Raw genomic sequence first — 27,794 nt, 5'->3', positions numbered from 1 at the left:
CACCTAAACTACACAGGTAGATTCATGTAGAGTTCATTGGCCATTTTGTTCTCAGAGCTGTCTCTAGTCTGGAACAGAGGAAACGCACACACTGTGCTCGCTTTTGGAGACTTTACTTTTGTTCTTACCTGCTGATTTCCTTGATCTAACCCATCCTCTCTTCCCCTTCCTACCAACTCCCAAATCTTCCCTCCCTCAAACCCCCGAATCCTCCCTGTCCCCTCTCACCAAGCCCCCAAATCTTCCCTTCCCGCAACACCCTCATCCTCCCCTCCCCCCACCAACACCCTCATTTGCTGGAGGGGCCTATTTCCTGGAGCTCTGACAGCCCATCCAGAGGAAAGAACTTGGCATGTCCTGCAGGTGATTCAGCAATGGCACCCAACATGGTGACTCCCACTGGCTGGATTGTGTGTCCTAGAGCAGCAAGAAACTACTCCATTAGCAATCCTTTTCCTCCATGGCGTGCTCCACATCTGAGCCCCCTCCACAACCTCCTTTGCAAGAGTCGCTCACTAAGTTATCCACCTGTGCAGCCAGTAGTGGCAACTCAGTGGGCTCTGGCTGATGGTTCTGACCCTGTGATCACAGGGGTGGCTGTAGGCCATTCTCTCGCTTTCAAGTTATCCATTATGTCGCAAGCACGCTTTATTTCATATTTGTAGCCTGTGGATGTGGGCTTGGGGGAGGGAAGGTCTCCAGGGATAGATCACTGGGGCGGACAGTGTTGTATTTGCTGTTTCAGTGAAGGATGAGGCTGGTTTCAGGACAACCCATTTATCTAACTAGCAACAAGAGATGAGAGACAGGGGAAACAAATTACTGCCTAATGTTTTAACAACTCACCTGGCTGCATAGCTGCCTCTGGAAAAGAGCTGTGAGATATTTCATCTCCTAACTGTCAGGGTGGTTAAGCACCGGAACAAATTGCCCAGGGACATTGTGGAATCTCCATCATTGGAGATTTTTAAGAGCAGGTTAGACAAACACCTGTCAGGGATGGTCTAGAGAACACTTAGTTCTGCCATGAGTGCAGGGGACTGGAGTAGATGACATCTTGAAGTCTCTTCCAGTTCTAAGATTCTATGATATGATCATTCATTTTCCAACAATATTCGCTCCCACATTTAAATGAACTCTCTTTGGCCACGTTTGCTGCCCTATGTGCTTGCTTTCCGCAAACACCCAACCAATTGAGATTTACTCACATCAATGTTCAGAGAAACGCAATTTCAAAGTCATGTGTTTGAGTGTTTGTGGGAAACTAACTTTAAATCCCCACCCACAAGTATTTGGAGGTCCTTGCAATCTCATCCAGCCACAATACTATGTGACTTTCTGGCCACCACAGCTCAGATTTTAATTCTGAAATTCTCAGAGAGAGACCCGCCCTCAGTCAATTCAGAAAGTAAAAAACTAATTCAATGCAACATTTGCTGAATAAATGTGGATAACTAATACATTCAAGGAAAATCACCAGGGGTCACAGATATTCACCAAGCAGCAGAGAGGCTAAATCTGGATGCATTTGTTGTGAATTATTTGCTCTGCTGTCCCAAGGAACTCACTGTCAAGTTCCTGAGAGAGGGTGAAGCTGAGAGGCAGAAGTGTTGCAGTTTTTAACATGGTGAAATAAACCCCCTCCCTAGTAGTCTAGGCCATGCGTGTAGTGCCCAGCTGCTAGACAGAATCCATCCCGCCACACTTAGCTCTTACACCCGTATGTACAAAGAGCTCTCCAAACGTCACACGCTCCTAGGCTTTCACAGCTGAATGAAAATTAGGTTTTCCCCCAGCAGCGATTAGATCGGGGTAGGCAAACTTTTTGGCCTGAGGGCCACATTGGGGTGTGAAACTGTATGGAGGGCCGGGTAGGGAAGGCTGTGCCCCCCAAACAGCCTGGACCCCACCCCCTATTCGCCCCCTCCACTTCCTGCCCCCTGACTGTCCCCCTCAGAACCCCCAACCCATCCAACCCCCCTGCTCCTTGTCCCCTGACCGCCCCCTCCCGGGACCCCCTGCCCCTAACTGCCCCCCTGGGACCCCACCCCCTTTTCAACCCCCCCTGTTCCCTGACTGTCCTGAACCCTATCCACACACCCACCCCCTGACAGACCTCCCAGGATTCCCATGCCCTATCCAACCCCCCCTGTTCCCTGACCGCCCCAGAACCTCCGCCCCATCCAACCGCCCCCTGCTCCCTGTCCCCTGACTGCCCCCTGGGACCTCCCCCACCTCAACTGTCCCCTGTTTCCTGTCCCATGACTGCCCCCCAGGACCCCCTACCCAACCCCACCACCACCGCCACCCCCTTACCATGCTGCTCAGAGCGGAAGAAGCTTGCAGCCCCGCTGCCCGCGTGGCGGCATAACTACAGGGGAGGGGGACCGGGGGGAGGGGCCGAGGACTGGCCTCCCAGGCCAGGAGCTCAGGGGCCAGGCAGGACAGTCCCGCGGGCTGGATGTGGCCTGTGGGCCATAGTTTGCCCATCTCTGGATTAGATGCTGATATAGCAAGCCCAGGCACATTGGATCATTTCTCTGCACAGCTCTGCCAATGCACCTGAATCTGGCCCTGCAGCCCACCCCCTTATTCCAGCCTTGATGCTCTCAGTGGTTGAGGCTGTCAGTTATGCTGGACTGTGTGGCGGTGAAGCTAATTGAATTCTTTTTATTGGTCTTCACTGCAGAGGATGTGCGGGGGATTCCCACACTTGAGCCGTTCTTTTTAGGTGGCAAATCTGAGGAACTGTCCCAGACGGATGAACAGCAATTATCACAAGACTAGCAATAAAATCACAAGAACTGGCACCATTGCATATGTTTGGGTTTAAACTTGTCACAAAGGGTTTGTAACTTAAACAGGACCTGTGCAGGAAAGCCCCAGCATGAAACTGACTAGCTGCTTTTCCCAACCCAAGCTGCGAGAAATGTAAAGACTGAACAAACAGCATAAATGGGGAAAGATCAATTAGGTGTTTAGAATTCCTTTAATCTGATGCTATTGTGCCATGTCCTGGGTGTGCTTTGGTGCAGCAGAAAGCCAGTCAAAGTCAAGTAGGGGATTGGTACCTACACTCAACCCCACCCCCTGCTCAGGGGCATGGTCCATGACGACTCTCTCCCCTGGCAATGGGAGAGGGCATCAGGATGGCAATACCCATGCACAGTGTTTCCCCAGCTTTTTAGGGGAGCACTTTCCTCTGTGGTTCTCAGTCAGCTGAGAACATTCATGGGCTGTGCAGCCTTAGACAGGGGTGCTCAATAGCTGCAGCTGTAGGGCAGTAATGGGGGGTGGTACCCAGGAGGGCCCTCCTCTGTGGTAATCAGGATGGGCACAACCTCTACCCCCACACCTGTGACCGGCCCCCTGAATCCCCTGAACTCCAGGACAGTCCTTATCATTTGACTTGAGGATTCATTGCTCTCTGTGTTTTGAGCACAGATGCAGCAGGGCCAAAACACGCGCAGGACTGGGTGAGTTGCTGCAGAGCCAGCTAGCTTTCCCTGCTCCTGCCTGCCAAGTGATATGAGCTTGGGACTTTGCTACTAGTCCAAGCAAGGAAATGGTCTTTAAAAAGCAATGTTCTTACTCACCCATCAATTACTCAACCCGAAAACATAAAACCCTTTTGAAAAAAAGAAACAAAAGCTAAAACAGACACATGGATCAGTCTCCAATATAAGACCCATGCACCTGTCATTTCACTATAAATCAAGGCTGTTATACTCTTCGCCTATTAAACTACACAGAAAACATTATTCTCAAAAAGAAAAGGAGTACCTGTGGCACCTTAAAGACTAACAAATTTATTTGAGCATAAGCTTTCATGAGCTACAGCTCAATTCATCGGATGCATTCAGTGGAAAATACAGTGGGAAGATTTATATACATAGAGAACATGAAACAATGGATGTTACCATACACACTGTAACCGGAGTGATCACTTAAGGTGAGCTATTACCAGCAGGAGAGCGGAGGCTGGCGGGGGAGGGAACTTTTATAGTGATAATCAAGGTGGGCCATTTCCAGCAGTTGACAAGAACGTCTCAGGAACAGCGTGGCGGGGGGGATAAACATGGGGAAATACTTTTACTTTGTGTAATGACCCATCCACTCCCGGTCTCTATTCAAGCCTAAGTTAATTGTATCCAGTTTGCAAATTAATTCCAAAAAGAAACGACAGCATTTGCTCAAGAAACTCCCTGAAAAAGCACAGGAACAGATCTGTGCAGACACATGCCTAGATGCCCGACCTGGCGTATTCTATCTGCTACCCAAGATCCATAAACCTGGAAATCCTGGACATCCCATCATCTCAGGCATTAGCACCCTGACAGCAGGTCTGGCTATGTAGACTCCCTCCTCAGTCCCTACGCTACCAGCACTCCCAGCTATCTTTGAGACACCACTGACTTCCTGAGGAAACTACAATCCATCGGTGATCTTCCAGAAAACACCATCCTGGCCACTATGGATGTAGAAGCCCTCTACACCAACATTCCACACAAAGATGGACTACAAGCCGTCAGGAACAGTATCCCCGATAATGTCACGGCAAACCTGGTGGCTGACCTTTGTGACTTTGTCCTCACCCACAACTATTTCACATTTGGGGACAACGTATACCTTCAAATCAGCGGCACTGCTATGGGTATCTGCATGGCCCCACAGTATGCCAACATTTTTATGGCTGACTTAGAACAACGCTTCCTTAGCTCTCGTCCCCTAACGCCCCCTACTCTACTTGCGCTACATTGATGACATCTTCGTCATCTGGACCCATGGAAAAGAAGCCCTTGAGGAATTCCGCCATTATTTCAACAATTTCCATCCCACCATCAACCTCAGCCTAGACCAATCCACACAAGCGGTCCATTTCCTGGACACTACTGTGCTAATAAGCGATGGTCACATAAACACCACCCTATACCCGAAACCTACTGACCACTATACTTACCTACATGCCTCCAGCTTCCATCCACGAAACACCACACGATCCATTGTCCACAGCCAAGCTCTAAGATACAACCGCATTTGCTCCAACCCCTCAGAAAGAGACAAACACCTACAAGATCTCTATCAAGCATTCTTACACCTACAATACGCACCTGCTGAAGTGAAGAAACAGATTGACAGAGCCAGAAGAGTACCCAGAAGTACCCACTACAGGACAGGCCCAACAAAGAAAATAACAGAACGCCATTAGCCGTCACCTTCAGCCCCCAACTAAAACCTCTCCAATGCATCATCAAGGATCTACAACCTATCTTGAAGGACGACCCATCATTCTCACAGATCTTGGGAGACAGGCCAGTCCTTGCTTTCAGACAGCTCCTCAACCTGAAGCAAATACTCACCAGCAACCACACACCACACAACAGAACCACTAACCCAGGAACCTAGCCTTGCAACAAAGCCCGTTGCCAACTGTGTTCACATATCTATTCAGGGGACAACATCATAGGGCCTAATCACATCAGCCACACTATCAGAGGTTCGTTCACCTGCACATCTACCAATGTGATATATGCCATCATGTGCCAGCAATGCCCCTCTGCCATGTACATTGGCCAAACTGAACAGTCTCTACGTAAAAGAATAAATGGACACAAATCAGACATCAAGAATTATAACATTCAAAAACCAGTCGGAGAACACTTCAATCTCTTTGGTCGCTCAATTACAGACCTAAAAGTGGCAATACTTCAACAAAAAAACTTCAAAAACAGACTCCAACAAGAGACTGCTGAATTGGAATTAATTTGCAAACTGGATACAATTAACTTAGGCTTCAATAAAGACTGGGAGTGGATGGGTCATTACACAAAGTAAAACTATTTCCCCCCACCCCCAACCGTTCCTCAGACGTTCTTGTCAACTGCTGGAAATGGGCCACCTTGATTATCACTACAAAAGGTTCCCGCCCCCGCTCTCCTGCTGGTAATAGCTCACCTTAAGTGACCACTCTAGTTACAGTGTGTATGGTAACACCCATTGTTTCATGTTCTCTGTGTATATAAATCTCCCCACTGTATTTTCCACTGAATGCATCCGATGAAGTGAGCTGTAGCTCATGAATGCTTATGCTCAAATAAATTTGTTAGTCTCTAAGGTGCCACAAGTACTCCTTTTCTTTTTGCGAATTCAGACTAACACAGATGCTACTCTGAAGCCTGTCATTATTCTCAAAGGAATTATAAGTAATTTGACAAAATAAAATTTGGTGGCCAGTTAATAAATACATTTAATGGACATTACTTCCCTGTTTGCCAACATCTTTTAAATGAAAATTATTTAGAGACCAAAACAAAGACAACAAAACCCCATCAAACCATTGGCCAGAGTGAAAGCTATTCTCTTGTGATGAAATTGGTCTCATATTCTATAAGAATTATGCTGTTGTTGATTACATGGGCAGTGGAAGGTTTATTATTATAATTATTGGTATTATCGACAGAGATTTATATTGTGGTAACACACAAAGGTCCCATTCCTAATCGGGGCCTCTTGGTGCAAAGCATGTAAGTAATAAATATGCATCCGTGCTCCATTGTACTGGGTGCTGTATAAACATAGAGTAAAAGGTCAGTCTAAGTACAAGATGAGAGACAAAAGGCAGATACAGATAGATTCCGCATCTAGTCACTTCATTGATCTTAAGTGCTTGCATTTGGTAACTAACATGACCGCTGACATACTCTATTTTCATTCAGCAACGTAACCAGCTGTGAAACAAAGTAACAGGCAACTGAATAATGCTTGAATTTTTGTTGGCCTTGCTGTTCCAAAAATAAAGGTAATCTGGAGTCTGCCATTGTCTTTGAGGGAGAAGATGAGCACATCATCCAAAAATACCTAAAAGGAATAAGGCCCCAGTCTTGCAGAAAGAACCACATGGGTAAATCCATGTGCCCAGTGCTCATAATGGTGCCACTGGAACCCCACACTGGCACAGCAATCCACTCGCATGCTATCAGTTGCAGGACCGGGGTCTACCCTATTAAGAAGTGACCCCAGATTTTCCAGGTTTGTTCTGTGACATTGGTCATGCTGTCTCGCAGCTGAATTCTGTACTGGGGGCAAAGACTGCATGAGAAGAAGCACATGGTCTCGGCTCAGAAATGTGCTTGCGTTTGCAATCATAAATCAGCAGGGAACAGAAGCAGCCATGTTAATCTCTATCAGAATTCTCTAACTGCCAGAATAGTGAATGGAGAAGCCACAACAGTGCAGATCAGCACTGTCCATCCTGGCTCCAATCCTGCAGAGTTTGCTCACATTAGCAGAGCCATCCAGAGAATTAGGGATAAGGCCTTGCACCCTCAGAGGAATCCAAAGAACTCTGCAAAGTATTAAGGGGTGTCCCAGCACTGGCCGCTCTGCAGCAATCCCGGCATCTCTGTACTGTCTATGGTGCAAGCAGGGGCTGTGGTTACCGAACGGAAGCCTGGGCTCATGAATAAAGAGCTGGAATGAAACCCAGTGTAGATACTATCAGGACAGTGACCGAAGGCCAATGTGGCTGGGAGCCAATATGTGTTCAGGAACTGCCTTAGCCATTAGATGCTGTTTAATGGAGGGAGACAATAGAGGCCAGCATACCAGGGAGCTCCTAAGCCTTTTTCAGATGGTGGAGTTTTAAACTGGGGTCCCCTCCCACTGCCTTTGGGAGCTCGGCTGAGAAATGTGCAGGCATCTTTCCCAAAGGCCAGCCCAGCATTCTGTGCTACCTGGGCCCAGTCTTCCTGAGAGGAGTGTGTCTCAAACCGATGATGCTTCTGGCCCAGAGATGGGGGCAACCCTGCACTGCCACTGCTAACATATCTCACCGGAGCCCACATGAGCCAGAGCCCGCCCTGTGTCTGATAATCATGTTCTCAGAGCACACCGAGCCAATCCCATGTCACTAGTGACACTTACCGTGAATAGCCCTTTCCTTCTCCTCCTGCTCCCAACATAAAACCTGGATCCCTTCACAGCCAAGGATGCGGGGAACGGTGTATCCACCACCCTGGAGGGATTACAATAAGAGGCACATGAGCACAGAGCAGCTAACTTCATGGCATCCACTGGTGACTGGAAAGACCAACCCTGGGCCTGATGGCCTAAGGAGATTCCTGTAATTACAGCGCTCAGTTGCTAGGAAGACAAATGTAAACACAGGCCTTGCCAGACTAGTTCATCTAGCCTGGGATCCTTGCCAGACTAGTTCATCTAGCCTGGGATCCTGCCTCAGACAGTGGCTAGGATGGCTATTCATATTTGGACTCCTACTAAAAGACTTTTGCCTCAGTGATGATTTCATGTGGCAGAGAGTTCCACAAGGTAATTCTGTGATGGGCACTAAAGTCTTTCCTTTTCTCTGGATTTTAGGGAAGAACCGGGTCTCACAGGCTGTTTTGACTCTGATCTGGACAGAACATTCGGCAACTTTTCAGATGACAAGTCCCCTACGCAGGATTTCAGTGAGATTACTTAAACTGACACTCTCTCTGCTTCCCTTCACATCTGCCTACCAAATCCTCCCTCCCCATTTGTAACACTGCAGATGCCCCAGATTATCCCCTTCCCTCCAGGGAAGGCACCCGCTCCCCCAGACCTTCCACCAGGGGTCAGTACCTTCCTCCTGAGCCAGCCAAGCTACAGCTGAGCCCCCCCCCCCCCCCCCAAAGGGGGAGCCAGTGGTGGACCCTTCTCACACTAAAGTCACCAGACAGCAGAGCCAATCAGCCTATGGACTGCCTGCAGCCAGTTTGGTGATTGTTATGTAGTATTTATACTGCAATAGCACCCAAAGGCCCTTCTCCCAAACTGATCCATCTTGCCCTGGAGCTGGGCAACACACATTTTGTAGGGGTTGCAAAAATTTTGGAAAGAAAATGAACAGTTTTTGTTTTGTCCAATGTTTCACTCGGTTTGGGGTTTTCATTGTTCTATGAAAAATTGCAAAGTGAAAATGGAAATTTTTCATTTTATTTAGAAAAAATTCATTTTGATTCCAAAAATGTTTCAGTTTTAGGAGGGCTCCCCCCTTTCCCACACTTTTTACTTCCCTTTTTTTCGGTGGGGGGAACTAAGAGCAAGAGGGAATTTCCCCAGTATTTCCAAATGAACATTTAGAATTTTTTTTTCAAAATCTCCTTGAAAACAGGCATTTCAGCTTAAAAAAAAAAAAAAAGTCATTTTTCAATGAAACCCTGTTTTTAACTGGCTTTTTGGTGATATTTTTCCAGCCAGCCCCAACACAGCTCAGAGCACCAGATCCCTGGCCTGAAACACAGGCTAAAGAGACGAGACAAACACAACACAGAAGTGGAGCATTTGGGGGGGATGAGATGAAAGCAAGAAGACACCTTCCTCTTTCCATTCCCTACCTCCCCATTCCCAAAACATCTCCCCCACCCCCACCCAGCTTACCCTGCCAATGCTGCCTCAGTGCACCCTCCTGCTGCCCTGCCCGCCTCATGGCACCTCTCCAGGGTGACTGACAGCCTCTAGCCCAGCATTGGTCCTGCTTCGAGCAGGGGGTTGGACTAGATGACCTTCTGGGGTCCCTTCCAACCCTTATATTCTATGATTCTATGATCAGACTCCAGCCAGCTCTGTTCTTCGTAACTCCATGGCAGAATGGCACAGAAAAGGGGAGACCGTGAATCTGGATTGGCTCAGTGCTCCCACCCCAGAGGAGACATTTGTGGAACTCCTCTTGGGGCAGGCATGTCACCCCCAGTACCAAGGAGCCTGGCTCCAAACTTGGGGAAGAGAGCAGAGTCCTCCAAAAAATTGCTGACATTGCTGGGTACCCTCTGAGAATGCCAGGCTGGTGAGAGCTGGAGCAAGACTCTGCTTTCCAGGACTCCCTGCCTGAGGGACAGGGACAGGACATAGAGTTCTGTCCTTTGTGCAGCATTGGTAAGCATCCAGGTTCTCTGCTTTGTTATGTGTGCAAGGGTGAGATGGCAGGAGTAGACAGAGCAACAGCAAACCCTGCAGAGCACCCACATCTGAAAAGCTTTCACCACCCCCCAGCCAGCCCTACACCCAGGAGGTCCCCCTGAATTGCACTTACTATACATACACGTCAATGGGGATACTGCAGTCCACAGTTAGGGAGAAGAATGGCCCAGACACGGCCAAGACAAGTGTGTGCCACTGGTTGTCAGTTAAGGAGATGCCCTGGAAGATGACCTGGGTCTGCCAGCCGTTGGAGAACTCTCTGCTCCAGAAGAAGAAGTAGAGTTTGTTCAGCGAGTACCTGAGCCCAACAAGCACCGTGTTGCTCTCCTCCTTCATCACAGTGAAGATATACTCGTTTTTCTGAAAGAGCAGGGAAAGGGCTAGTTCTGAGGCCAGCATTTGGGGCATGGAGGCTGCCCATAGACGACTATACATGCAAACCTTTTTGCTCATTGATTGCACTGGAGAACTGAGAGCTCATAGGCAGGAAGGATGAGTTTGTGGTTGAGACACTGGAGTGCAACTCAGGTCTGCATATGGGCTTGGGTCCTAACCATTCACCAAAGGGGAGGGGCATCCACACCCAGGGCCCTGGTGCAGGCGCAGTTGGTGTTTACCTTTGGTGGGACGCTGAGGACCCTCAGGGTGATGATGATGGAGAATTCCTCTGGGAAGAGGTCACAGTAGAGGAAAATCTGGGAAGCCGGGAAGCTCAGGGCATGGCGTGCTGATGCAGAGAACTGAAACCCACGTGCCCCCTGCACTTGGAGCATCCGAATCCCACTTCTCACACCACTAGTCGGAACCACTTCCGAGAGAATATCCAGGGGGCGCAAGTCTGTGTCAGAGAAATCACAGAGCCACATCACTAAGGTTGCTCACGACCCTTGCCAATGGCATGAAGATCATCAGTAGGGCTGAGCTAAGAATGGATTTTTCCATTTGGGTACCAAACCAGAAAAAATTCAAAACCATTTTTTTAAAAAAAATTCTAATAAAAAATTTGTTCTGAATCAACTGAAATATTTTGGGTTGATTCAAAATGATTTTTGAGTTTTTCATTTCAAATTGGCTTTTTTCAGGTGTTTTTCACCCTTTGTGTGTGTGTGTGTGGGGGTTTTAATTGGCCAAATTTGAATTCAAAACACCTGTTTCAAAATGAAAAGCCCAAACAAGTTGTTTCTAAATGGCCAAAGTGAAATGTGTCAACTTTTTTAAAAAGAAAGTTCATTTTTTTCCCTCAGCCAAAAACCATTTGTTGAATTTGACCCAAATTCACAAATAGTTTGGGAGCACTGAAAAATGCTTTTTGTGACCAGAAAATCAATTCAGCTAAATAAGTAACTAAAACCACCCAGCTGGAATCATCAACAAATGTGGGGGGAAGATGATGGATCAGATGTGGGGAGAGGGGGGTAACAAACAAAACCCCCAAAAGCACAGCTGCCATGCCATGTGCACATGCCTTACCAGAGTCGTGGCCTGGACTGACCACTGTCAGCTCCACCCACCTGCTTCCCCTCCCCCTGGTCTATTTCTAACCCTCAATATGCCGTGTCATTTTGGATGCAGGCTGTGCGCTCCTCTGGGCAGATGTGCCTGTGGTTGCTTTTGGGAGGTGCCTCCCACAAAAGAATCCTGGACAAGCACTCATCACGACACGTGCAGATGGCTCACGCACACCCCACCCTGCTGCATGGAGTCAGCGCTGTAGCATCATTGGTTTGAGATGGCTGGATTCCTCATGAGCGGTGACACCCACTCACTTCTACAGCCCTGGAGAGGAATTTGATGCCCTGTATTCTGCAGAGAGTCACAGAGTTCAAGGCCAGAAGGGGCCACCCGATCATAATCTAACCTGTACAGCACAAGCCCCCATGGCCACCCAGCCACAGCGCTTGAAGTGGGGAGAGGGCACAAGGGATTGCAGACCTGGCCAAATACTACTACTACTGATTTCAATTGAGCTAGGGGATTGCGGGGACACTTCAAGCACCATCTTACCACAGCTGCTGCTCCCAGATTCTGAGAGGAGCCCCCACAGGGTTTTCAGACCACTTTGGGCACTGTTCAGCCACCTGCACACCAAGCCCAACAACCTGAATTAACACAAAATATTACAGTCCACAGGACACTAGACTATTGTGTGCCAAAGGCAGAGAATGGAGAGACTGTGATGCACCAATGCTTGAGACCCCTGCATTGGCAGGAATGATTCAGTGAGAAATATCCAGATAATCCTGACAAGTGACCCGCACCCACGCACTGCAAAGAAAGGTGAAACCCCCTGAGGTCACTGCCAATCTGATGTGGTGGAAAATTCCTTCCCGACCCCACATGGCAATCAGACATGTGAGCAAGATGCAGCCAGCGAAGCACCAGAGAGAGAATGTCCCGTGCCAGCTGAGAGCCCTGGCCCGCCCTGTCTAGTGTCCCATCTCCAGCCATGGCCATCCCTGATGCTTAGAAGACAACCTCTCCCCTCAAAAAATACATTGGGGGCGGGAGTTTCCTACCTGACCACAAAGGATTAAGGATGCTTTTTAACTCATGGGACTGGTCAATGAAGCAGCGCCAGTTCACTCCGCATTGTAAACAATATCTGTATCCCTCTGCCTGTAAAGCCATCCCGGTTTGGAACCCGGAGTTCAGCTGTGCTTGGAGGGAGAAGAAAAATCACTGCTAATACGTTTCAGATAATGCAACAGATTATCTCACCCAATGAACTGGGGCCCAGATCAGCCCAGGATTCACTTCAGTCTCTGCTGGCACAGATATCCATCCCGATGATAGAGGAGGGGTGTTGATGGAAAGTGGCTTCTCCCTTCCCTCCACTGTGGGACCTGCATGAGAGTCGCCAGGGAAGCTCTGATCTAGCATGTCCTTTCCCATGGATCCCTGGCCATAAATTAATGCTGCCCACACCATGCAGAATCCCCAAGAGGGAATGCCGGGCTCAGCTCCACCTCCGAAAAAGGATTGGTGATATCCACGTACAACAGAGCATGGATGGCTGACAAACTGTTTTTGTCATGCACCTTTGAGCACTGCCCCTGCACTCCTCCCACCTTCCATGGGACTCACTCCAACACCCCAAACCTGTGAGATGCTTCAGACAACTGCTTAAAAAAACATTTCTTTCCTTCTTCAGCCCCCTACTCCCATCCTTCGTATATGGATTTCCTTCCCCTCCCCACCCCAGGGAAACAATGACCCTGCTCTGAGTTGCAGGGCAGTCGCTGCTCAATCCTGTGCCAGGGACAGGTTAAAGAGCCAGTAGCTCTCAGTCCATCAGGCCAGCTTCCCGCTGAGACATAGCACTTGATTGCCAGCCCTGCTATGGCCCAGGAGATTGGCCCCTGCAACCCTGGCATTATAACAGCTACTGTAGGGATTTCTCAGTGGTGTTGCATTGGATCTGTGTGCTACAGACAACATGCTTAATGACTAGGCTAATCAATGACTAGGCCAATCAAGCATGCGGGGATGTGGGAAGCCGGATTTAGAATAGAATCCTGGCCCTTCTCTTCCAAAACTACTGGTCATTGTCACGTGAGCTAAAAGCCGTCTCCCTTCAATGGGGCTCATATCCTCTCTGCCACTAGGGGGCAACGCACACACATCTGACGAAGTGAGCTGTAGCTCATGAAAGTTTATGCTCAAATAAATTGGTTAGTCTCTAAGGTGCCACAAGTCCTCCTTTTCTTTCTAGTATAACACAGTCTTTCAAGTACAGTATGGTACTGAGGTGCCTGGCTTTACATGCCCCCGGGACACAAATAACAGTGTCAGCACAGCTTTCTAAAGACTCCTGGAAGCACAGAACACCCTGGGGAGGAATGCGGCCAGCCCAAACCCCTGCTGGTAAACGCTTTGTACAGCGCCACCCCACCCACTGTGTGTCTGGCAGGCAGAGAGATGGGCAGAGGCGATGGGGTGTGGATCCCGATGTAGTTTTAGGCTAGAAATCATCCTTAACCAGAGCCTGCATCTGCATTTGCGGAAGTTCAGGTCTGGATTTACACTATGATTCAGGCTGGAGGCTCAAGCAGCTTTGGGGTTTGGGTGCAGAATCAAGGTCATCAAAGCTTCGGGAGCTGTTCCCACACAAATTCAGTCAAAATGGGGGAAAGTCCTGGGAGCTGCACCGCTCTCATGAAGTTTCAGAGACCCAGAATCCCACAAAGGGCTCTGAACGTTTCTGCATCTGAATTGAGACCAAAGTCGTAGGGGCAGGTTTAGATCTGGGGCTCAGAATCCAGATGGCCCAGGAATTTGAAACAACTTGCTTTGGAAGTTCCAGGTTTTTTGGCTCATCCCTAATTATGCACCACCCACCTGCCCGCACACAGAGCCATAGGACATCGTTGTTAAAGAACTAACATCTACTCAGAGAAGAAAGCAACGCACAGGTGGCCTCAGGGTATCCCCCGGACTGAAAAACTCAGTGAGGAGACAGCCTTTGATTGGGCACAGCTGGGAAGTGCAGACATCAGCCTGGCAGCCCTAGGCCACCCACAACCTGTCTGCAGCGCTTCAAACCCATGCCAGCAATGCTGAATTATAACCAGTTAAGAGCACCCACCGTTTGATCTCTTCGCAAATACCGTGCTGTGGAGCAACTGCAAAGGAGAAAACTTTGCCCGGGTGCTTCACCTATTAACTGGCATCAGCGTCACGTCGGTCCAATTTTTCTTAATTGCTGTCGGCGTCCCTGACAACATTCTTTGTTTAACAAAAATAGACCAGACCAGAGTGTTTGCACTGGTTGTGGCACTTGAGCAAAGATCTGTCTGTTGCACAGAAACTGGTGCACTGATGTTCCTCCCACCCTCAGCTACGCTGATGCTTTTAAGGTGAAGATACCTTTCAGCAGAACTGTGCTAGACAGCGAGCTTACCTGGCTTTGGTATCTACTGGCTCCTACTTGTAGGAGAAGACATTATTTCTATTACTGTAATGCCTAGAAGCCCTCATCATGGCCAAGACCCCTATTGTGCTAGGTGCTGTACGAACTCAGAACAAAGAGACCATCCCGCCCCAAAGAGCTTCGGGAACTCCCAGAATTCAATGAGAGATTCTGCAGGTGTCTGTAGCAAGTGAATATTTTCTACCCGCAATGGGCCAGATTCTGATCCCCTTACTCCTGGGAAGTAGCACCTTGCTCAGAAAGCAGGCTCACTGAACACAACAGAGTATGACGCTACTCCGTGTGAGTAAGGGGATCAGAATTTGGCCCACAGTTTGTATGAGGCAAATGACATCCCCTCAGAGGACAGAGGAAATGAAACCCGGCCTGTCATGTCCCAGAAGCTATGGCAGGGCATTGGGTTTCACCCAGACGATCCCATTGTCCATTTCTGCATCTCCAAGCATTTCCAATGGGCCAGCACCATGGGATCAGAGTGAAATAAAACTCACCAGGCACTCAGAAAACCTAAACCTCATCTGTGGAGCAGCTGGACTGGCTGGCTGGCAGCACTCTGTGGCACCAAGGAGATGACCTTGGTTACCATTCCAGGTTCAATTTCTCATCATTCTGGGACGCAGCCATTCTTGTTGCTTTGGGGTTTGTTGGCTCCGTGCTATAACCTCTCTTTGAATTGGTTACATTTTAGGGAATGAAATTAACACATTTTTCATACAAATTTGTCCTGGTTTCCATCATTCGGTTAAACAGAGAAATTCCCAGGTCCCTAGTGGAGCACTCAATATTTAGTTGGGTTATGAGTGAACACACTATTTGTTGAATTTCACCTCTTCTTCTGCTTGTAAAAGGTTAGCAAACAAATCACAAAATTTTTGACTGCGTGCATTACACCAAACTCCTTGCTCATTTCTTCCTTGCTGTTTTCCTTATATGAAGAGCTCGTGAACACTCGGTTGGAAATGATCCGCATTTGAACTTGGAAAATGGCTGCACGATGGTTAATAACACAAGTCACAGGCTATTATTTCTGCCTCCTAATTTATGTAACGAACCACCAAATGTACAATTCAAACAAATTATAATTCAAAATTTCCTTTTAGCCAAATGGATGCTTTCAAGCTTAGCATTTGCTTTTAGCCGCTATTTATGCTAAGCCTTGACTGCTTAAATGTTCATGGCAAGCCAGCTGCAAAGGGTCATGAACAAGGCTGAAACTGAATTTGTGTTTGAATTCAAATCAATGATCGTGGGAAAGTCCTCCCCCCAATTTACTCAGCTCTACCTTGCTACCATCAAATTCCAGCCCTCCCCCACAGCCTCTGGTCTGAGGGGGTCACCAGTTAGGAAGACCACCTGGTACACTTTTCTTCCAGAGAACAATGGCTGTCTCTCTACAGGTAGGCCTGTGTTGCAGTCACGTGGTATGATGCAGCTGGAGTAGACCTACCTGAGCGAGCTCACATCTGGCTAGCAGCGCAGCGAGCTAGCCCCAGGGGGTTAGCCTGCACTGAAGCCCAGAGCTAGCTAGCTGTTTATGCCGGCTGCAGTCACACCTCTGGCAGCAGGGTAGGCACACCCTCAGAAATACATTCCAGCTCAACCAACATTGTGGGCTCCATGCAGTAATCACTGGGTGACACTCTGTGGCCTGTGTTACACAGGCAGTCAGACTACATGAGCAGATGGTCCCTTCCGACCTTAACGTCTGTGTAACTATGAATCGGTGCTAAGGGCTGGATCCTCCACTGTCTTGCAGCTTGTTTAGTCATTGAGACTCAGACAAGTAAAACACTGTCCAATCAGAATTTTCTACCACCCTGGAGGTAGCATTTTGTGACCCATGCACTGACGATGGGTAGCTTACATCACTACTGAACATGACCCAGAGACTTCAGCGGGACCTGTAGCCTCTTACAACAGATCTGGATTTGCTCCGTTTTCTTGGAGAACCCATGTACCTTTGCAGAACAAGTAGGAAAGAGGCGCCATGTGAAATGACTCTACAGTAGGGTTGCCAACTTTGCAATATTTAGAGACCGTAACACTCCAGCAGGAGTGCCGGAACCTCCCCCACCCGCCTCTTCCCCGCAAGACCCTGCCCCACCTCTTCCCGAGGCCCCGCTTCTGCCTCCAAGGCCCCACCCCCATTCACTTCTCTTTCCCATCACTCACTGCTCTTGCCCCACTTCCCCCCCCCACCTACACAGGTCGGGAGGGACTTGCCTGTGGACAGGGCCATCCCTAGCTATTCTGGAGCCCTATGCAGGCCCTCCTCGGTGGGTAGGGGGGGAATGGGACAGGCCTCCGCAGGGGGTTGGCGGGGCTGGGCCCTGCAATGACCTAACTCAGGGGTTCTCAAACTTCATTGCACCACAACCCCCTTCTGACAACAAAAATTACTGCATGACCCCAGGACGGGGGACAGAGACTTGAGCCCACCCGATTCCTGGCATCCCGGGGGGAGGGGCGGGGGGGATGTCAAAGCCCAGGGGTTTCAGCACCAGCCAGGGGGCCTGTAGTCTCACCAGACAGTGGGGCTCGGGCTAAGTCAGCCCTGGCAACCCCATTAAAATGGGGTCAGGACCCACTTTGGGGTCCTGACCCACAGTTTGAGAACCGCTGACCTAACTTAACTCCTGTTGAAGTCAATAGTAAGACGCCTGCTGACTTCAATAGGAGCAGAGCTAGGCCAATACTGAAGATCCCAGCCGAATGCATGCACCAACTCTGTACACGTATCTGAGGTATGACAGGCCTGCCGACTGGGGGGGAGGGGAGGAGCAGGGGCAATTGCCCAGGGGCCCATGTGATTTAAAAGGGCCTGGGGGCCCCCAGCCACCACCAGCAGCGCAGCTGGGTGAAGGCAGGCTTCCTGCCAGCCCTCGCTCGGCGCCACTTCCGGAAGTGGCCAGCACGTCCCTGAAGCCCCTGGGGAGGGGGTCTCCGTGCACTGCCCCCACCCTGAGTGCCAACTCCGTAGCTCCTGTTGGCCGGGAACTGCAGCCAATGGGAGCTGTGGGGGTGGTGCCTGTGGGCAGCGGCACGCAGAGAGTCCCTGGGCCCCCCACCTCGGAGCCACTGCCAGAGGGATGTGCGAGTTGCTTTCGGGAGCCACCCAAGGTAAGCGCTGACCCCCTGCCCCTCTCCTGCACCCCAACCCTCTGCCCCAGCCCAGAGCCTGCACCCCGCACCCAAACTCCCTCCCAGAGCCAGACCCCTCACCCCCTCCCACACCCAAATTCCCTCCCAGAGCCTGCACCCCACTCCCCAACCCCCTGCCCCAGCCCGGTGAAAGTGAGTGAGGGTGAGGGAGAGTGAGCAACAGAGGGAGGGGGGATGGAGTGAGCAGGGGGCGTGGTCTCAGGGAAGGGGTGGGACAAGGGTCTCTGGGTTTTTGCAATTAGACAGTTGGTAACCCTACCGGGCGGGCATGCAGAAGCCCTGGCCGGGCCGGAAGAGCGCACCCGGCAGCGGAGCCGGCAGCTCGCTGGGCACCAGCCAGCACAGGCGCAGCACCGCCCAAATGTCAGGTGGACTGCGTCCACGCAGACGCAGCTTGTGCAGGTGTGGGGGCCCATTGACTATCCTGCCCTGGGGCCCGGACTTGCTGTTGGAGGCAGCCATGGGCTGTAATGTTCTCCTGTGGCTGGCAACTCTCAGCAGAGGTTGATCTTATTTGGCTCATGTGGGAGACATCTATACCTCTGAAACTGAAGAACTAGAGGCCTAGGACTGGGTTTCCAGCTCTGTATGGATTTACAGAGCTATTGGCTGTTAGCAGCCCATGGATTCTTTCCCTAATCACAGCTGTCTTGTGCAGATGAATCATCCAAAATTCATTTCCCACAGGGCTATGCATCTGGAATGAGGAGTTTCATAAGTTGTATTAATGGGAGCTGTTCTTGCACCCAAGCTCTCCATAGCTTGCAGTCAGATTTTAATACAATGGAGAGCCACCATCCCTCCAAGTTGATCTTCAGTTAAAACCAAAGACAAGGATTTGTGTTTTGGTTCAGCTCCCACATTACAGGCACTGTTAATGATTAAAACACAGCTGGTGATTACACACAACCTCATTAATGATTAGAGCAGCAGCTGGGGTGGTTTAGAGCAGTTTGGCCAGCTTATAGATCTTGAAATCTGGCTGCTTTCATGTCTTGGAATCTGGTGAGCTACCTCTTACCTTTGGCAAAAAGGAACGCTATTCTTGGGTGGAAGCACTGCACAGACAAGAAAAAAAAGTCTGAATGCTCTTACAAGAAAATAGGTGCATTTCAATGCGTAAGAGATTGGCTGAATGTGTTATTGCATTTAGAGCCGGGCTTGCCAGTGCAGACAGCAAATATTGCCTGCACTCAAACCAGTCTGGTCATTTTTGTGAGACAAGGTGGGTGAACTAATGTCTTTTACTGGACATTTTTGTCTTTCTCACCCGCAGAAGTTTGGTCCAATAAAAGATATGACCTCACCCACCTTGTCTCTCTACGATCTCTGACACAGCTACCCCTACACTGCATACAGCCATGGTCATTTCTGTGACTAGAACAGAACTACAGTCACTGAAAGAGGCTGCCTTATTTGTATTACAGTGACCCCTCGTTGCCTCAGTCCTGGCTCAGGGCCCCATTGTGCTAGGCACTGCACAAACACCTAACAGCGAGATTGTCCCTACCCTAAAGAGCTGACAATCGAAGTACCAATTTATTTGAGCATAAGTTTTCGTGATGAAGTGAGCTGTAGCTCACGAAAGCTCATGCTCAAATAAATTGGTTAGTCTCTAAGGTGCCACTAGTACTCCTTTTCTTTTTGCGACTACAGACTAACACGGCTGCTACTCTGAAACCTGACAATCGAAGTGTTAGAGTTGCCCAGAAAACAGAATTTCTGTCCCAGGGGAAATTCAGAAATTCCCAAAATGGGTTTTGGTTCAAATCAGGAAGAAAAGTTGAAATTTAGAAATTTTCCCAAATGGAAATCCCAAAACATGTTTATCTGGAAAAATTAAAATGACCTTATTGAAAGGTTTCATTTTTATAATATTAAATATTTTACACACAAAATAATTGCATGAAAAGAATATTTGTAAGGTTGCAAAGTCATGTACTCAACAGTTAGGAAATGCCAAAATTAATGTTGTCTGTGCAACCTAAATGTACCTCCCTTGTGTGTGTGTGCATTATGATATGGTCTTTAATGACATGATCACATAGTATTTTTTTCCACAGGACACCTGCCTCATTCAGTGCACGGGATGGATGGTGCTCACTTAATGAGCAGCCCTGGAATATTTTGTATTCTCCTCATTCAGGGTGTGACCCCAGAATTTATTTATTGCAAACTATTCAAACCGTTCTCTAAAGGCAGAATTATTAATCTCCCCCGGTCTTTTCCATGGCCCTCATCACTATAGTATCCAAGTGCTTCATAGCTTATTATAACAACAGCCCTGTGAAATGATGGGTGTGGTATTATCCCCAGTTTACAGCTGAGAAACTGAGGCACAGAGTGCTGAAAGTCAAGAGTTTCCACTAATTTTGGGGGCTCAATTTGAGACACCTAGGATATCTGTGGCAGAGACAGGGATAGAATCCAGTTCTCCAGGGCAGCATTCAACTGCCTGAACCATGAGACCCTCCTTTCTCTACCTGCAAACCCCTCCTCGTTCTTTAATCACCTTTCAACCTCTGCAACAAATGAGACAGGGCCTACAGACAAAAGCCTCATTCACTACACAGGTTTCAGAGTAGCAGCTGTGTTAGTCTGTATCCGCAAAAAGAACAGGAGTACTTGTGGCACCTTAGAGACTAACAAATTTATTCATCCCCAGAGCAACTTCGTCCTGTGCCCTGAATGAGGTAGGGGTCCTGTGGGAAAAATAGAAGGTGATCATGTATTTAAAAACTGTCTCATAATGCATACACCAAATTCCATCTTGTGGCATTGTATTGACACCCACATGATTAATCAGCAGGGTTGGAACTGTTAGATCCACTGCACAGAGCTCTGTCGCTCAAGCTAACAGAGTACCTGAGAGATGTAGTAGGTTGTTATCCTCTGTGTGGACCAGCACTAAAGGGGAACAAAACATGCACTTTGCCATCTGGATGCCAGTAGGTTTCATAGCCAGTCTGAGTTCATAGGCATCTGAGGTTCCATTTCATGCTCTAGAGGGGAGTGTGCTCTAGTAGTCACAGACTCTTCTGCCCATTTTCCCCTTCTGCCCTGGCCCCTCCAATCTGTCCCTGTCCCAATCCAGCTCTTCCCCACCGCTGGCTCCTTCTTTCAGTCCCATTCTCCTTACTTACCCAGGACCAGTCTCCACTCTCAGGCTTCACATCCCAATCCCATTCCCCTTGCCCTGCCAGTCCCGGTTCCCTGCTCACAACTCTTGGCCTGATCAGTCTTTCCCCTCCCCCACCACTGGCTCCCAGTCCCAGACTCCCTCCTTGGGCTCCTCATCCAATCTCAGCCTCCCGACACCATCCCTTCCCTGGCTTTTGGCCCAGCCAGTCCCATTCCTCTCCCGCCCCCAACCCCGCCCCCACCCCCACCTCCTTTGTCAAATGCCAATTTGCCAGAACAATCTTTTGGCAGGAATGCACCAGTCTCAGTCTGGACTAAATTTGCGTCAGGTCCAGGGAGGAATGTGTGGCCAGAGAAAGCCAGTCACTGTCCCTAGACCAGCCAGCATCCAGGGGACTAGGTTGGGCACCTGGGATATGGAGGAGCAAGGTTCAAGGGCCTGGTCGGAATCAGGCAGCGCTGGCTCTTGTACCTGGGTCCCGCACGGCCTGAATCACAGGAAGCTCTGCTCGCGCGTCCATCCTGACAAAGAACAAGACAAGACCCGAAACCGCAGGAACGTTCACGGGCCAGGAAGCCCAGTTCCCAGCCTGCCTTGAGCACCCCAGAGCTGCCTCAAACCACCATGAGACAGACCAAGAGGAGAGCCGGCTACGCGTTTCTGAGGGGTATATCTAGGAAACCCCATTTCCTTTGCGCACCAATTCACCCTTTATGCTCTGTCCCTTCTCTCCCTTCCCCCAGTCGGGGCATTTCAGACCAAAAACACAACACAAGCTGGGTGCAGAACCGGCCTCCCAGAAAGGCACCACCAGCACCAAGCCCAGCCCTTGGGATGCCAGCTCCCAGCCCTGCTCCTGCCTCTGCAAGCAGTGTCCCGTGCCTCCCACAGGCATCATTCCGGCTCACTGCTCTGAGCGCCACCCCACAGTGCTCCCATGCCCTTCCCTTGGCCTGGGCACTGGCCCCAGCTACAGGGCAGGTCCTGCAGGCAGGGGTACCACCCTGTGCTGGGGTTCTCCGCTCACTGGTCACAGCGCTAAGGTGTGTGGGCATGGCTAGACCTCCTCCCCTGGTTGAGATGCACATCTGCCTCCATGGGCCATCAAACCCCCTGAGAGCTGAGTGACGTAACATTGGCATAAAAATGGTCTCCTCCCAGCCTCCTCCCCATCTCTGCCCCTCCCACCCATCAGGGTCTCCTCCCCATATGCAGAAGTAGAGCTGTGGAGAAGGTTCTGTGAATGGGATCCCCCAGCAGCTCTCCCCGCATCCTAGGGGCAGCACTAGAATGGCACCCAGCGCACAGCAAGCTCACAAGACGGCGCTCCAAATCGCAGCACTACCAGCCTGCCCCAGCACCGCAACCTCTTCAGCTGGAAACATCCACTCTGCAATTTTGCAATACAAATTAGGTCGTGTTACCCATTCCCTGCAAGGACGCTGCTGCTGTCTGGGCAAGGCCTGGGTATTGAGGGCTGCTTTCCTTACCCTTCCGTTCTTAGTGTTTTCATTTAGGCCTTGTGTTAAGCATGTCATGAATCCGCTCAGATAGTGCGCTGTGAATGCAGCCGCCACTCCTTGCTTTAGCTGCCGGAGCAGCAGGGACAGAACTGACTCCAATTCCAAGATGATCATGAAGCGAGAGCATGCGCCCAGCCCTGAGCAGCAGGAATGGAGCCTAACCCTGGCTCTGACACCGATTTCTCTGTGACCTTGGGCAAAACACGTAATCTCTGCCTCAATTTCCCCAGTTGTGAAGTGAGGATAATAGCACCTACTTAGGAACCTCCCGGAGCTGTTGGAAGGGGTGTTCGGTGCCTGCAAAGCACTTAAAGATGATAAACGCTCTGCACTGTTATTACACACAGCAGGCTCAGACTTGTGGGCTCACTATGAGCCCTGACTCTCCCCTGGCAGAGATGACTAACTCCAGCAGTGCCACAGCAAAGGATTCCAGGGACAGCCTGTCCAGAAAGGAATTCAAACCTCTTCCCAGTGTGTGGACCTGAACCAGCGCATATGGGCTCAATGGCATGGACCTGCCATGGGCACACAGCTCAGGCCCCGCCTCATACAGGACCTACACAATGCACGGCAGATCAGGATCTACTCTGGCATTTACAAGGGGTGTTGCCACTAAACCTTTGGGCTCAGCAGTGTCTTGCAGGTCTGTACACAGTCTGAAGAGTGAGCGCCACTATCTGCCAGGGCTACTCTCACCTAACGTAACCGCAAGACACAATCTGGTGCTGCCCCTCCCTCCAGAGCCCCAGCACCCCAATGTCAGCCTTGCTGCACCCGACACTGTAAACACAGCATGCACGTGAAGCAAGGAGGCAATGGGGTTTTGGGCTGAGGAGCTGGCAGACCCCAGCAGTGGGACAGGGACAGGCAGACATCATCACCTGCACCTGCCCTGCTGCCCCACACCCAGCTTGGGGGCACTGCTGGGGCCTGGCTGGATGGGGACACATCACTAAGCGGCCCCACTAGTTAATCAGCTGTGGCTGCCGTGCAGCAGAAATGCTCAGCCTTCCCTTTGCCCACTGGCTCCCCATGGCAGGTCTCCTGCCAGAGGGGCTAGGGACCCCCTGAGCACAAAGCACTGTCAGTCCTGCTCCCACCCCACTTCCCATCCTCCATTATCATGGCCAGTCCCCATCACCCACTGGCCTCCTTGTGCCCCCGTTCCACTCAGCAATCTTCCCTTTCCCCAGCTCCCAGCCATAGGCCCCGTCTCTGCTCCATCACAGTGCTGGTTCAGATCCCACTCCCCACACTCCATCCCTCTGCCCCCCAGCAGCATCCAGCCAGAGTCCCCATCCCACCCTGCACCCCCCTCCACACACTCCTCACAACCTGCCCGAGTCCTGATTCCCCCCGAGCTGTATTTCCCTGCAGCTCTCCTCCCGCACATGGGCAGCCCCTTGCCCCTTGTCCCTGCCACGCTGTATTCACGGGTTTCTGCAAGCAGAGGATGCCACTGGAAGCAGGAGAACAAAGTGGCAGCCCCATAAGGGCCACTCCTCCTCCTCCTCTAACATGTGCTATATATTGCCCACTCTTCCCCCCTTCCATGCCCCCATCCAGCCTGCCCACTCCCAGCTGCCACAGCCCTACCAGGAACTCCATCTTTGTCAGCTATCACCTTGCAGTATGGGACTCCGGAGTCCCTGGGGAGATTTGCTGATGGGAGGAACTGGAACTAGCCCCTACTGGAAAGATGGGCAAAGGGCTAGAGCCTAGGGAGACCCAGCTTTCATTCTCGCTTCAGCCACGGACTTCCCGGGTGACCTTGCCAAGTGATAACATCCGCCCTGTGTTGTGGTTCCCTGCCTACTAAATGGGGACCAAACACCCCACACACATACCCTCCCAGGAGGCAGGGTCTGCAAGGATCAAGTCCCATTAATGATGGCGATGCTCAGAGGGCCAGATGAGCACCCAGGTCAGTTGCTATGATGACAGTTCAGGATGGAGGACATTTGGGCTGGGTTCTGAAATGGCTCTAGCTGGCCCAAACAAAGCCCTAGTCACCATCAATAGCCCTACTCTCCTTTTACACCAGCAAATCCAGGAGGCTGGCAGTTGCCTCAGTCCTTTGCTTACAACCCTCACACACTCTCCTACAGCAATATAGGCCATGGCGATAACAGCCTATCCTGGCAGATTAAATCCGTGTAATTATTGGCCACATCTTCTGCAGCCCCCAGCCAACGGCAGCTGTAATACTCCAGGCCTGGATTGCCTGATTTCCTCCCTTATTTTTAGCTGAGGTCATTGGATGAATGGCAGGGCACATGCTATTCATCACAATACTTGGTATGGTGCCAAAGCCAGCTCGTTAGCAGATAAATCAGGTCATCTTTAATAAATTGCAGAGCCAAAAGCCCACAAGCAGACCCAGCAGTTCACTTAGCTCTGGCTCAGTCACATGCCCCACCTGCTTTTACAAATTTCCATCCACAGGTTACAGCATGGGGATTTGTTTCTGCAAAAACTGCAAGAGCCATTGACTTGAGGTTCCGATCGTTGTGACTGGAAGCCAAACTAAAGCAGAGCAAACCGTCCAGAGAAGGCAGCACAAGATCCTCGAGGGAGAAGGAAACAAACACAGCTGTGCTTCTGAGCGCGGATTAGGACACTTCGCTGGATCAAGTTCCCGGGCAAACAGGACTCATGGCAGACCCAAAATATCCGGCATGTCCGCCAGCTTCATTCGGCCCTAAATCAGAGTCAGCACTGAAGGGTGAGCGCCGGAGGATATTGTCAATGGCAGAGCCATGCTGGGTGTAGTTCCACATCAGGGTCCCTGGACTGCAGCTGTGGCTCTTCCAGAGGAGGGATGTTTGACACGTTTGTGATGATCTCCCAGATTTGGAAGGGCAGCGCTGAGCGCAGAGGTTGGATTGCAAGCTCCTCCACACCCAGCTCCCCACCCCCACCAGCAAGATGGCTAATCATTGCTTATCAGACAACTTGTACTAACTCCCAAGACAAGCTGCTCCTACCTGTGCAATGTCGCCATGACGTCCCTCCGCTGACCAGGTAGCTGGTGAACCCCGAGTGCAGGAGCACAGCCCAGACCACCAGCAAAGCAGACATCAGGGGGCCTTCTTCAGTGGCTCCATGCACAAGGACACTCCTGCCCTCCTGTCTTCAGACCCCAGGCAGGGGTCTGCTCAGGAGTCCACTCCAATTTCTCATAGCCAGCTCACATGACAACCACTTCTGGAGACCTCCTCATCCTGGATGTAAACACCCTCCCTCCTTTCCCCCACCCCCGTCCCCCTGAGCACTTCCAGGAGCAGGACTCTGCCAAGGCTTTCACTGTAGGAGCCTCACAGCTTCAACTGCTCCTCTGAGAACTGGCCACGCAGCCTGCCCTTCCGCTTTGCTTCTCCTCCCGGCCACACGTGCCGGCTGATCCCTGTCTCCGCCTGGCCTCTTAGCTGGCATTAGGTAGAGGAAAGGTTTCCAGAAGGAAGCACAAAAATCAGCACAGAGGTGGGAGGCTCAGAAAAGAGGAAGCGTAGGAACTGCCTGTGTCAGCTGGCACATGTGGCCGGTGAGCCTCGGAGAGGCCAGTGCCCTAGCCCGAAGGAGACTTTCCCCCAGCAGCCACAAAAGCAACTCTAGCTGGAGCCTGCCTTTGCAGACATTTAAAGGAGAAGTCAGTTGTCAAGAGGAGGAGTCCCACCGCCTTGGAGAGCTTTGTATCTTTTGCCCAGCCCTCTTGAGATTGTTTCTTTTTGTTTGTTTTCAGCTGGGGGTGGTAGGAATCTTGGTAGAGGAATTTCCCTCTCCAGAGGGATCAGAAAGGGAATCAAATGGGAACAAGGCAAAGACAGGGCTTTGTGCACCTGAGTGCTTTAGTGTCTACGCTGCCGCTAGCTTGCAGTTAGCACACAAGGGTGTGGGTGGGGTGGGTGTGAGCCCATCTATTTAATTACACCCCTCTTTTGTGCAGAAAGGTTTTGTTTTAATGATTCCTGGCAAGGCGGTGCTGCACAGCTGCTGCTGGGATCCCCTTTGAATATTATTATGGCTCAAGGAAATAACTGCCTGCCTAAATGCCAGACAGCAAAACCTGATCTGCTAGAAGGGAAGCACTTGAAGAAAGAACTGCTCAAGAGTGTCGCTTTAGAAACCCTGGAGGTAAAAATATTCAAACAGACTGAGCAATGGAAAATCTCCCCGAATGCAGCAAGCTTCATTTGGTGTCTATAGCCACACAAAAAAAGAAAAAGAAAAAAGGGACTCCTATTCTTAGGACAATGCAATTAGCATCCTCCCAGTTCCCCTACAAGACAAGTTACAAAATGGAAAACTGCTGTCCAGGAAGAACTGCCAAGAAGTTTCAGTTAAAACTTGGGTTTGATTTGTTTTTTAAAGAACTCAAGATGACAACTTAACGATGGGCTTCTTTGTGGGGCCTAATCTGGCCAAGCGCTGTGCGTGAGGGGACAGACCCCCCAATGGGGCACTCATGCAGAGTCGGGCCCACAGAGGGACTTAATGCTGATTTTAATGCAACTCAGCTGACACTTCCTCCTTTTTCTTTGTTCTTGCCATTTAAAGTTCTTTGTATCATTCAACTCGCATTTGTCTTTTTAATTACATGAACATAAAAGATTAAATATAGACCCTGGCATAGTGCTTGGCAGCAGGAAATCTCAAAGTGCTTTACAAAGGAGGTCAGCAGTGTTAGCTACATTTTACAGGTGGGGAAACTGAGGCACAGAAGGGGAAGTGACTTGCCCAAGGTCACCCAGCAGGCCAGTGGCAGAGCCAGATCTAAAACCCAAGTCTCCTGAGTCCCCATTAAGCACTCTGTCCACTAGACCATACTGCTGCAAGCCAATAGCATCAAAGACAGGTACCTAAAGTTAGGTGTCACAAACACACACAGGCACTCTCATTCGGCCTTATTCCTATTTACACTAAGGCTGCTCACTGGGTGTAAGTGTAATTTACTCATTTTAAAGCCCTTTCCTACTGCCAGCAAGGGGCCTTAGTATAAATGAGAATCTGGCCAAGTGAGTTCAGTGAGGCTACTCATGTGTGTGAAATTAAGCATGTGGGTAAGTGTTTGTAG

The 27,794-nt window shown here is 50.2% G+C and overlaps 1 protein-coding gene across 1 annotated transcript in view; it reads right to left on the bottom strand.

The window, feature by feature from the left end:
• TSPEAR (thrombospondin type laminin G domain and EAR repeats) overlaps positions 1-25,965 on the bottom strand; it is an 83,600-nt gene extending 57,635 nt beyond the window's left edge. The window contains exons 1-4 of the mRNA XM_048864889.2: positions 25,708-25,965; positions 10,578-10,798; positions 10,082-10,320; positions 7,924-8,014 (exon numbers count right to left, since the gene is read on the bottom strand). Coding sequence (XP_048720846.1) covers positions 7,924-8,014; positions 10,082-10,320; positions 10,578-10,798; positions 25,708-25,801 — 645 coding nt within the window. The 5' untranslated portion in view covers positions 25,802-25,965. The remainder of the gene's footprint in view (positions 1-7,923; positions 8,015-10,081; positions 10,321-10,577; positions 10,799-25,707) is intronic.
• Positions 25,966-27,794: the final 1,829 nt, after the last annotated feature.

This window comes from Caretta caretta, chromosome 9 (genome assembly GCF_965140235.1).
Source record: "Caretta caretta isolate rCarCar2 chromosome 9, rCarCar1.hap1, whole genome shotgun sequence".
NCBI lineage: Eukaryota > Metazoa > Chordata > Testudines > Cheloniidae > Caretta > Caretta caretta.
The sequence above is the reverse complement of the archived record's forward strand: the minus strand, read 5'-3'. Positions and strand labels throughout refer to the sequence as shown.